Here is a 10,633-nt window from a genome sequence, read left to right as displayed (position 1 = left end):
GGACCGAGGATGGGTGGTGGGAGCTGGCCGGGTGGTCACAGGAGGTGGTCAAGGTCACTGAAGGAACTGCAGCCCTAGACCTTGCCTGCTCAGGACCCTGCCCTCCCTGGGTCGGGGGTCCTCCACAAGAGCAAGGGAGCTTTTCCGAGGCCTGGCTGGGATCTCGGAAGGTTGGGGTCCCTACAACTGGAGGAGCTTGAGCGTCAGTATGAGTGATTTGGGAGGCATTGGGATACCCCAAACAGGTCGTCTGCTTGAGGGGTCTGTCGCATAGACAGGTGCCGTAGTCGCGCTGGGGCTGCCTGGGGTGCTTGTCGGGGTGGGGTGGGCGAGGTCCTGGGTGCTGATGCGCCCCACGCCCAGGGTCTCCCAGGCGCCTGCGGGCGGGAGCGCTCTTCTCCCGGAGGCCGGGGCGGGGTCGCGAGCCCGCGCGCCGCTCCCTGCGCAGCCTCCGCCCCCCGCGGCGGCCCCGCCCCCCGTCGCCATGGGAACAGCCGCGGCGGCCCGGCTAGCGCGCGGCTCGCCTGCCTCGGTCTCGGGCGCTCCAGGGGCGGGTGGGGTGGGCTGAGCCGGGGCCGCCGCCGCCGCTGCCTCCGCGGGAGAGAGGCCGAGAGCAGAGCCGGCGCGGGTCCCGGAAGAGAGCGCAGCCGCCGGACGCTCGGTTCCCGTCCCGGTCGAGGCCAGGGTGAGGGGCGCGGCGGGGCGGGGGTGGTGGGGGAGGGGTCCCCGGGACGCCGGGAACAAAGGGAGCGGGGCGGGGGACGGGGTTTCGCCGCGCCGCCCGGGCTGTGCGTTCGCACCTGTTGTACGCGGGCCGGCAGGGCCCGGGCTCCCTCTCCCCACTGTCAGCACCCCCACCTGCGCGCATGGCCGGAGTTGGGTCCCTGAGTGCCTGTGGTGGCGTGCCTGCGGCCCGGGCTTGGGCGTAGCCGGGGGGACGGAGGCCCGGGCGGGGGCTGGATCCCGGCAAGGTCAGGGGGCCGCGGCAGGAGGGGGCGGCGCGGGGAAGGGAAGGCGCAGCCTCATCCCCGCGCCCCGGGCGGGCCCCTCCTCCGCAGGGCGCGCGGCGATGTGAGCCATGAGCGCGACGTGGACGCTGTCCCCCGAGCCGCTGCCGCCGTCGACGGGGCCCCCGGTGGGCGCGGGCCTGGACGCGGAGCAGCGCACAGTGTTCGCCTTCGTACTCTGCCTGCTCGTGGTGCTGGTGCTGCTGATGGTGCGCTGCGTGCGCATCCTGCTCGACCCCTACAGCCGCATGCCCGCCTCGTCCTGGACCGACCACAAGGAGGCGCTCGAGCGCGGGCAGTTCGACTACGCGCTGGTCTGAGCCGAGCGGGGTTTCTCGCCGAGGGCCGACCCGACGGGGGCGCCGCCTGGCCGGGATGGCGCTCAGGATCCCACCCCAGATCCTAGCCCGAGGGGGCAGGGCGTTAGAAGTCCGGCTCCTCCCCCTCAGACCCCTCCCATCTTTCCTCCCGGCCTGGCCGGAGCCCCACTTCGTGCCTTTATCCCGCCCCGTCCTCGCTCCGTGACTCACCGGCCCGGCTGGTCCCCTACTGGCTCCCCGACGGGGAAGAGGACCCCTCCCCCACCCCAAGGCGTATTGGTGGCTCTGCTACTGTCCTGCCGCCGCCGAGCATGACTGTCGTGTCCATTCCTGGATGCGGGGGACCCCCGTGTCCCCCTCCCTCCCCTGTGGTCTGGCCATCCTCACTCCCCCAACCCCGACCCGTCGCCTCGCCCCCCACCCTTAAGTGTTGAGCTGCTCCTGCGGGACAGGCTCTTCTGGGCCCACGGGGTGGACGCTGCATAGCAATATGCCCTGCGTGGCCTGCCCCCGGAGACCGAGACTGGAGAGCAACAATGGCTGTTGTGTCCAGGATGCGTGACGCCTGCGGTGGGAGGAGAGTGCGGGCAGGTTCCCTTCCGCTCCAGCCCCGGCCCCAGTACAGGTCAGCGCCCTTCCCCCAGTCACCACCTCCGCCCTGCACTGGCGCTCCTGCCATTTCCCCCGGATCCCTGCTCCCACCCCCGCCTGGCCTCACCCACGCCTTCTCCCTCCTCCCAGCCCCCGAGCCATTGGTGAAAATAAAAGCTATTATTGAGCGCTTACTACATGCCAAGCAGCGTGTGAGTTAGAGCGTCCTGCGCATGGCCCGTTCCTTCTTCAGGAGCCAGAGTGAGGCCTATTAGCATCCCTATTCTACAGGCAAAGGGACAAAGGTCCAGGCAGCCTAAGTGACTAGCCTGTACTAAGTGGCTGGAATTTGAACCCAGGCCTGATTCCCACCTGCTGTCCGTGAGCCCCATGCTGCCGAGACACCCAGGCCGCATTCTGGGGGCGACTGATGTGCAACCTGGATCCCGCCAGCTCCATGCAGAGCCAAGACCCATCCCCCTTCTTTCCCTTGACTTGAGGGGACTGGGGGCTGGGGAATACATGGACTTCGCTGGAGTGGGGAGCTGGAGGGTGTCACCAAGAGGTGGCATGATCTGGCACTGACCACATCTGCAGCCTGAAACACCTCTGAGCCTGGTGCCTCCTGCCCACCGTGAACACGTGCACACTGGAAACTGTGGGACTGGCGGCATGGAGTGGGCTGGCTCTGCTCCACACCCGCCTGGGAGATATGTTTGTGCCCCGAGGGAGCCGTGTGCAATGTGTGTGGGGAGAAGCGAGCGCTTCTATAAAAGGAAGGCTGTGTGAATGCACGGGCTCTGCGAACAAAATTTACCAGCTCCCAGAAGACTAGTTAGGCTTGGGGCGGGGGGGGGGGGGGGGGGGAGGCAGGGGGAGGCAGTGCTGTAGGAGGATGCTTGGTTCCCCTGCCGTTCCTCTCCCCAACCTGCCCCTGAATCTACACCCTCAGACCCCCTGATGAAGGGGGACCCCTTGCTGGGAGACCCAGCAGCCAGGCCCCTGCCTCTACCCAGCTCAGCTCCTCCCTCCCTGCTCCTAAGGCCCCTCCAGCTCCCCCTCCCTCCCCCTCCTTGCTTCCCTAAGGCCACCTCAGGGACTCCCTCCCTCCCACCCCTACCTGGGGCCTGGCTCCTCCCATCTGGCCACTCTGCTGGCTTCTCCCCTTCATCTGTGTGACGTGAGGTCACCTGCTCTGAGAACCTTTCACTCACACCTGTCAGGATCAGGCCTCTATCCTCCATACCGTCACCAAAGGTCCCTCTCACGGCCAGCCCAAGGTCACTCCAGGTGGCACCGAACCAGACCTGGTCGCAGCAGCCTTTAGCTGCTGGCCTTCCTCCCTGTGTGCCCCTTGATTCGGTCCCTGGGACCCAGCTCTGGCACTCCTACCCCTGACTTCTCTTTCTGGCACTTTGGGCCTCGACCCCCATCTTTAACTCACAGAAAAAAGGGAGCAAGAGAGATTGACAGGAACTTTACTCACAGTTACAGGACATAGGATACAGGATGTTGGAAGACACAGGAGCTGGGGGCGGGGGGAGCCCAGGGGGGAGGGTTTGGATTTGACAGTGGCTTTAGCCAAGCCTGCCTGGCCGCCCCCACCTCAGTTCTGTGGCCAAATGCCTGTACAACTGTGCTGCTTGTTTCGGAGAGCCCCGCGGGATCAGTCATCTTAAAAGCCGCCCCATAACGCCCACCGTGTCCGGTACCTTCCGCCGCGACTCATGACAACCCAGTGCCAGCCCACCCAGGACTGAGGGCCAGGGGGTTCACAGATGTCTGGTGTGTCCTCTGCCTGCCAGGCCTTCAACGTGCAGGGGTGGCTGCCTGGCCTAGAAATTCCAGGGGCACCAGGAACGGGTTCAGGGGGCAGACCCCAGCTGCTTGCCAAGCAGATCTCGGTTCACTGGGCCCAGCATTCTCTGGGGCCTGGGGCATGGCCTGGCTGGCCTCCTCCGGCCCCCTGGGGCTTGTCCCGCCATTCTCAGCTCTGGGCCCCAGGCCCTCACCAGCTGGGTCCGGCTGGGGGGCGGTCAGGCGCAGGTACGTATCCGACATATGTTTAACCAGGGCCGCGCAGGGCAGGCGGGGGAGCTCCTCCGGAAGTGCCAGCAGCAGGTCAAGGACCACAGCCGACTCTGGTAAAGGATAGAGAGGAGAGAAGAGTGAGGTGGGGCGGGGCTTGCGACCTGGGACTCCCTCACAGCCCCTTCCCGTTATCCTCACCAGCTGCAGAAAGTTCAGGGCCCTGGCAACTGCGGGAGATGGCTGACAGATACTTGTAGATCTTCTCAAAGTCCACGGAGAGATCTCCTTCAGCCGCGGGATCAGCCAGGGATTCGGAAGGTGCCTCAGGGTCGGGGTCACTTGTCTTGGGGGCGGGGCCAGGGGTCTCCGGGGTCTCAGGGCTCGAGTCCTCCCGCCCTCCAGGGGCGCTGAGCAGCAGCTGCTTTCCACGCGCCTGTGTGGGCTTGGGGGGCTTAGAGTGCAGGAGGCTGACGGGCTCTGTGGCCGCGATGGTGAGTACCTGGCAGGAAGAGAGATCGGGGAGGGGAAGGCAGAAGTCCTCCCATCAGCCAGCCCTCTGCCCTGCACAAGGCTGAGCCCTCCACCCCCACCTGCTCACCAAATCCCCCCTGTTAGACGTAACATGCACGAGATGCTTCGGCAGCGGGGTCACTGGGGCTCAGGGTGCTCAGTGGCTGGCTGGAGTCACAGAGCTGGCCAGGGGAAGGTTCCAAGACCCCAATCCACCGTATTTAGCCTTACGCGTAACACCCCCATCCTGCCTGGGGGAGGGCCGTACCTGTGAAAAAGCCACAGTCAGGGCTTCCTCCAGCGGGCCTGTTATCTTCTCAGCCAGATCCATCCATACCTGGATGGGGAGACCAGAAAGTACACGGTCAGCCTAGGGATCAACCCTCAGGGGTTGATCCAAGCCCTGCCCCTCCTGGGGAGCCCCTGGCCAGATTATCACTCTCCAACCCCCGCAACACCCACACCATGCCCCAGGGCCCGGCCGTGGGGGGTGGGTGGTGGGTGGGTCTAGTCCTGCCTCACCTCGATGGGGGCCGGGGTCTGTGTTTCCCGGCGCCTTGGACCCTGCGGGCCACCTGGATGCACCCTCTGAATGGCCTCCCGGACCACGCGGCCCTTGAGCTGCCGCAGGAAGTCCCGGATCTGGGGAAGAGAGGAGGAGGCCAAATGAGCCTTCTATACGCCCAGGGCTGGGGAGAGAAGCCAAAGCCGACTGCCTGCCCCAGGACCGGCACCGCTCCCTAGCCTCCCGCTAGGTGTTAGGGGTCTCAGTGACTCTGCACGGGGACGAGGGCCAAGGCCCCAGGTGTGACCAGCCACTCAATAAAGTGTTAAGACCCAGGTCAGCTCGGGCTCCTCCCCGCAGCCAGGGCCCACCCCCCGCTAAGTACCACCCCATTCACCTTCCCGCTTCACCCATTCGGCTCCGTTTCCTGACTCTCACTTCTGCCTCACTCCCGCCAGGTCCCGCTGCCCTTTCCGCCCGGTCCCCGGCCTCCGCTCCCCGCTCCGCCTTATCAGGAGTCCGACTTAACCTCTCGCACTCTCGGCCTCCACCTCGCCCCGCCCCTCATCTTCACGTACGCCCCGCCCACCCCATCCTAGCTCCCAAGTTCGTCCCGCCCCCAGCACCGCCCACGCCCCGCCCCTCGACCGCAAGGATGCTCCGCCCACATCCTAGCCCCGCCCCCACCCCCGCTTCCTTGCCAGGATTCCTCACCTCGGCCTCGCTGCGGCCCGGCAGTTCTCGGGCCAGCTCAGTGGCGTCCGGCTCCGGCTGGCCCTGCCGCGCCTGCAGTAGTCGTAGCAGCTGCCGCTTCTCGCGGGGGCTCCAGGCCGCGGGGCCGGTCACCTCGCCCAGGTAGCGCGCCGGGGCCGCTCGCCGCCGCTGTGGAGGCTTCATGCCGGCGAGGGCGGAGTCGGCGTTCCGGGCTGGCTTTCCTGGTAGGCGGGGTTACGGAGGCCGCTGGGATCAGAAAGGGCGATGCGGAGGCGGAAACAGATGGGGGCGTGGCTCCGCGTTTGCGGCCTGAAGCAACCGTCTGGGTGGGAGAGGCTGGAGGGACCCGCCTGAGAACTGTGGCGGGGGCGAATGAGACACACCCGCCCTCCCCGCCTGCATTTTATCTCCTTCGGGAACTGGATCCGAGACCGTAGATCTCGTGCCGTCCCTTCCATTCCTGGACTAAGTCTAGGAGCTCCTACTGTGTGCTTTGCTTCTCCAAAAGGGGTGGACCCTGGCCGGAAGGCAGCTTGTCCAGTGGTAGCCAAGAACCTGGGCTGTGGGGTCGGCCAGCCCTGGTGACCTAGAGCAAGTGATTTGGCCGAGCCGAACCTCAGTTTACTCATTTGTAAAATGAGGTAGTATCCCGCTCAAGGGAAGGGAAGAACTGGGACGGGAGACGTTTATTTAAGAGCTCTAGAGTAGGGGGAGAGGAGGGGTGCCTGGGTGGCTCAGTCGGTTAAGCGGTCGGATTTCGGCTCAGGTCATGATCTCAGGATTAGTGAGTTCAAGCCTCGCCTTGGGCTCTGTGCTGACAGCTCACAGCCTGGAGCCTGCTGAGGATTCTGTGTGCCTCTCTCTCCCTTCCCCTCCCCCGCCCACGCTCTGTCTCAAAATAAACATAAAAAAATTTTTTTAAAGAGCTCTGGACTAGGCGGAGAGTAGCCTGGAGCAGAGGCCAGAGGTCGAGGCCCTGGCGAGAGCAGGGTCCAAGTGGTGGGGGTGGAGAGCGGAGAAGGCCTGGCTTTGGGAATATCGCACGAGGCAGGTGGGCAGGCGCAGGGGTTGAGGAAGGAGGCGGGGCTTACTTAAAACTTAAGCAGGTGGGGTTGGGTATCCCTTTCTGTTTAGGACAACACTTGAATCTCCCCTGGCACACATACATAAGGGTATCAGTCTGGACCTCTTTCAGCCCAGACCCCCCCTAAGTCCTGGTCCCGAGGCCTCTGCTTCCTGCCCCCTACACCTGCGCCAAGCGCACACGCAGACTTCCAACTCAGCAGGTCAGACCAGATGTTTATTTTGAGCCCAGGTGGGAGGGTGTGCGGAGCAGCGGGTCGGAGGCGGGAGGGTGCAGGACACTGGGATGGCGGTCCCATCGGGTCAGAGGTCGACCTCGGCCGATCCAGTCCTGGCGGACCTGGTTCGAGGCGTGGCTGGTGTGTCTCAGGACCCCGCTGGGGGTGTGCCAGCCCTGGGGAGAGGCTACCCAGGCCGAACGAAGTAGAGGACACCCCCTTCCCAACTGATCATCCGCCTCATCCATCGATCTGTGTGCCGGAGTGAGGGCGGGTGTTGTGTCTGTCCGAGGTTTGAGGACCCCTTTTGTGACACAGGGCCCGAAGTTGGCCGTGGGTGACCCAGTGCCTGAGTTTGAATCCAGCTCCACCCAATTTTGTGACCTTCGACAACTTCAGAGAGTGTCTCATGTTTCGCATTTCTAATATGGGGTTTATGATAGGAGCTACCTGGAAGTTGTTGCGAGGATGAATGAAGTTAATAGGCGTGAAGCCTTCAGAACACTCCCTGGCACAAGGGAAAGCCTATGAAGAGTCATTCTCAGCACCCCCCTCTTCCAGCTGGCCCCACGTTACAGCCTCCCCCCACCCCCGTCACCAAATTTACCTACCTCACTGGGGCCTCCTGGGCTGGGGGTCGCCGGCCGAGTCTCTCGGGAGGGCGCCGGGGGCTGGGGGTGCTGGAAAGGAGAGGCAGGCTCCAGAGCGGTAGGGGTTGCCGCTCATTGGGTCGGGCCAAGAGCGCCCCCTGGGGGCTGCTGCGGGCGTAGCGGAGGCGGGTCTAGGGATGGTCCAGCCCCACCCGCTGGGCCGCGGAGCCCCGGGGTCCGGACTCGCTGGAATAGGCTGCGGGCCTCGGCGGAGGATGCTACCTGAACGCGCACAGACGAGGCCGAGGCCGGCAGCCAGCGCGGCGCCCAGCACGAAGGCCGCCACCACCAGCGCCACCACCGGCGCGGGCTCCAGGGCCGCCGGGGCCGGCGCAGGCGGCTCGGGGCGCACGGCTCGGCCGGGGACGCCCTTGGACGGCCCTGTGGGGAACACAACACGGAGACTGGGCTCGGGCCCCAGCTGTCCTTCCCACCCCCCTCCCCCGACCCCAAGGACCCGTGCGGAGGAGAACTGCGCGCTCACTGGGGGGTGGCCGCGGCACCGTGACCACGATGGGCTGCGTCAGCGTGTGCAGGTGGGGGCTGTCGGCACCCGGGCTCTCGCCGCTGCCGCTGCCGGCGCCCGCGCACGCCTCATCCCGAGGCAGACACTGTGGGCAGGAGGAGGCAAGGGATGGGGATGTCAGGCCCCAGGGTTCAGGGGCCTGTCCCCAGGGCCCCCAAGAGATCTAAGTGTCCAGCTCTCTGTTGCAACCGGGAGGCACACCAATAAGCCCCTGGAAACCCGACCCCCTGAGAGGTCCCCGAGCCCAGCGCCCAAGATGTACAAGCAGCCAGCCACTCGGCCTGAGGACTCCAAATTTCAGCCCCTCAAAGTCACACGACCCTATTCTCTGAGAACATTGGATAACCAGAAATTTGGCCCCTTAGCCGCCTTCTGCATCCAGCCACCCAGCCCCTCCCAAAGCAAGCCCAGTGCTCCTTCCCCGCCCGCTGAGGAACCCTTGTGCAGAGACCCACAGGCCCCCCTCTCGGTCCTTGTGCCCAGCCACCAGACTGAGAGACCCAGTGACTATCCCCAGCCCCGAGGGGCCCTTGTCTCCAGGCTCCATAGCGTCGGCCCCCTAGATCCACAAACTCCGAGGGGCTCCTCCTTTAGAGGCCAGAGGGTCCATGCCCAACCCCCGACTGGCCCAGGCGCCCAGATTTCCGGCCGGGTGCCCGCGCACCAGCGAGGGCGGGGGCAGCGTCAGAGGCGCGGGCGTCCGGCGGGCTCCCCGGAGGCGGCGGCAGCGACTCAGCTGGCAGTGCAGGAACTGCACCGAGGCGTTGAAGACCGGGCGCAGGCGGAAGCTGAAGCTGAAGCGCGCGGGACGGGCAGCACCCGGGAGCGGCGGCGGCGGCGGCGGGAAGACGACCGAGGAGTCGGCGGGGCAGCCCCCGCGCAGCAGCGCCAGGGCGGGCCCCGGGGCCGACCGGGAGGACGGTGTCACTGAGCAGCGGTGCAGGACGAGGTCCCAGCGCGGAGAGGGACGGGCCAGGGCCGCCTAGGAGGCGGGGTCGCCATCAGCCCCGCATCAGGCCCGGCTCCCCCCTCCCCGGCGCGCCCCGCGTCCACACCTGCACGAACACGCGGCTGTCCGCCGGGATCTCGAGCGGCCCCGCGCGGCGCGGGAAGGCGTCCTCCGCGTCGGACAGCTCCAGGCTGAAAAGGGGTCGGCGCAGCCAGGGCCCGGGCGCCGCCGGGAATGGGGGCGCTGGCGGGGAGAAAGGGCAGCCCGAAGGACGAGGCCGCGCTCTCCCTTAGACCCTCCAGGCGAGTGACCCAACCTCCCCGCCTCTGCCGCCTCCTTGGGGAAACGGGTGCTGTTTCGGTGAGGGGTGCACCCACGCCCCGCTCCTGCCTCGCTGCTGGCAGAGTCGCTGTGTGTCCCCTGAAGACCCAGGGGCTGTCCACAGTCCAGCAACCAAGGCTGGGCGCAAAGCCACTCGCCTCTGCAGGAGACCCCCTTCCTGGGCCTCGATTTCTCCACCCAGAGTGGGCCAGGGAATCCCTGGCTGGGAAGTTGAGGGGTGCCTGATGGGGGGGGGGGGGGGCGGTCAGCAACCCCAGGGGCCCAGGCTGCTCTGTGGGGGCATCAGCTTTCAGGGAGGGTGCTGGCCCCACCTCTTCCTTTCCAAGGGTACTGTGACCAGTAGGGAGGGTGCTGTCCCCTTGCCCTTTGGCACAGCTGAAGCTCAGCCAGGCTGCGGGGGTCTCTGGCTTCTCCATTCGTCCAGGTTCCTCACCGAGAGCAGCGGTAGCAAAGGGTGGGGACACACACGCACGCGCCCTCCGCCTTGGGGAGGCACTCGGCCGGCATCCTTGTCAAGTGTTCTCATTCAGGACACCCCCCCCCCACCCCCGTTTCCTACACGCATTTGAACACTCCTCCCCTGCAGCCATCGGCCTTAGCCTGCCAGGGACTCTGAAGAAGTCGGGGGTCCAGGAGCATCTGGACAGAGAGACCCCACCCGCTCCCCCAGGCAGGGATGAGAAAGGGCAGCACAGGGATGGCAGCGTGACAGGTCCCGCCCCCAGCCTCTACGTACCAGGTGGCCCCCTGGGTAAAGTGGAGACCCCCGAGAGCAGGGCCAGGAGCAGGAGTGCGGCGCCTGGCATGCTGGACTGGCAGTCAGGTGTGCCCCAGCAGCCGGGGCGCCGGCGGGCGGCACCCAGGCCTGGCAGGTAGGCAGGCAGCTCTGTCCTTGGCTGAGCGGCCACCCCAGGAGGCAGGGCGCGGGGGCGGTGGACTGAAGGGTGTACATCAGAGCCAGCACCCAAGGCCTGCCAGGGATTAAGGGCTCCTCTCTGGCCAACCTGTGGCCATCGGGGTTGGGGGTGGGGGGAGGTCCCTCACCCCGGTCGCTCGGCATCGGGCAGCTCGCTACAAATACCGCCCTACCAGGCCCTGGCCCGGCTCCAGTCTCCCCTCCACGCAGAGGAAGGCACTACGCCCGCGGCCCCCCCAGCTCAGGACTCACAGCCCCTTCCCGCCCGGTC

General features: G+C 66.5%; 3 protein-coding genes across 4 annotated transcripts; 1 reads left to right on the top strand and 2 right to left on the bottom strand.

Moving 5' to 3' along the window:
• The first annotated feature begins 529 nt into the window (after nt 1–529).
• On the top strand, nt 530–2,112 carry CTXN1 (cortexin 1). Its single transcript, XM_086699229.1, has 2 exons — nt 530–685; nt 1,059–2,112. The coding sequence occupies exon 2, from the start codon at nt 1,079–1,081 to the stop codon at nt 1,325–1,327; it is 249 nt and encodes an 82-aa protein (XP_086555355.1). The 5' UTR covers nt 530–685; nt 1,059–1,078; the 3' UTR covers nt 1,328–2,112.
• Nucleotides 2,113–3,382: 1,270 nt separating this feature from the next.
• SNAPC2 (small nuclear RNA activating complex polypeptide 2) lies at nt 3,383–5,899 on the bottom strand. 2 transcript variants are annotated; one of them, XM_025916501.2, is made up of 5 exons: nt 5,679–5,898; nt 4,982–5,101; nt 4,728–4,796; nt 4,148–4,448; nt 3,383–4,059 (listed from the first exon to the last, which is right to left on the bottom strand). In XM_025916501.2, the coding sequence occupies exons 1-5, from the start codon at nt 5,859–5,861 to the stop codon at nt 3,728–3,730; spliced, it is 1,005 nt and encodes a 334-aa protein (XP_025772286.1). In that variant the 5' UTR covers nt 5,862–5,898; the 3' UTR covers nt 3,383–3,727. The 2 variants fall into 2 exon arrangements, with proteins under 2 accessions (XP_025772286.1, XP_086555352.1); XM_086699226.1 differs by lacking the exon at nt 4,982–5,101 and having other exon boundaries at nt 5,679–5,899.
• A 1,058-nt stretch (nt 5,900–6,957) lies between these two features.
• On the bottom strand, nt 6,958–10,268 carry TGFBR3L (transforming growth factor beta receptor 3 like). Its single transcript, XM_086699227.1, is given in 6 exon segments — nt 6,958–7,231; nt 7,591–8,065; nt 8,067–8,240; nt 8,820–9,137; nt 9,211–9,347; nt 10,183–10,268. Coding segments are annotated over 5 exon segments (1,173 nt in total). The 5' UTR covers nt 10,253–10,268; the 3' UTR covers nt 6,958–7,231; nt 7,591.
• Between the last annotated feature and the right edge of the window lie 365 nt (nt 10,269–10,633).

Source organism: Puma concolor, chromosome A2, assembly GCF_028749965.1.
Source record: "Puma concolor isolate L17-30 chromosome A2, mPumCon1.1.hap2, whole genome shotgun sequence".
Lineage (NCBI taxonomy): Eukaryota > Metazoa > Chordata > Mammalia > Carnivora > Felidae > Puma > Puma concolor.
The sequence above is the reverse complement of the archived record's forward strand: the minus strand, read 5'-3'. Positions and strand labels throughout refer to the sequence as shown.

Excerpts from the sequence above, each read along its gene's own strand:
- CTXN1 (XM_086699229.1), top strand. The coding sequence starts at position 1,079 with ATGAGCGCGACGTGGACGCTGTCCCCCGAGCCGCTGCCGCCGTCGACG.
- SNAPC2 (XM_025916501.2), bottom strand. The coding sequence starts at position 5,861 with ATGAAGCCTCCACAGCGGCGGCGAGCGGCCCCGGCGCGCTACCTGGGC. Across the intron at positions 5,102-5,678 it reads CGGGCCGCAGCGAGGCCGAG|ATCCGGGACTTCCTGCGGCA; the intron begins GTGAGGAATCCT and ends TCTCTTCCCCAG. Across the intron at positions 4,060-4,147 it reads CCCTGAACTTTCTGCAGCTG|AGTCGGCTGTGGTCCTTGAC; the intron begins GTGAGGATAACG and ends ATCCTTTACCAG.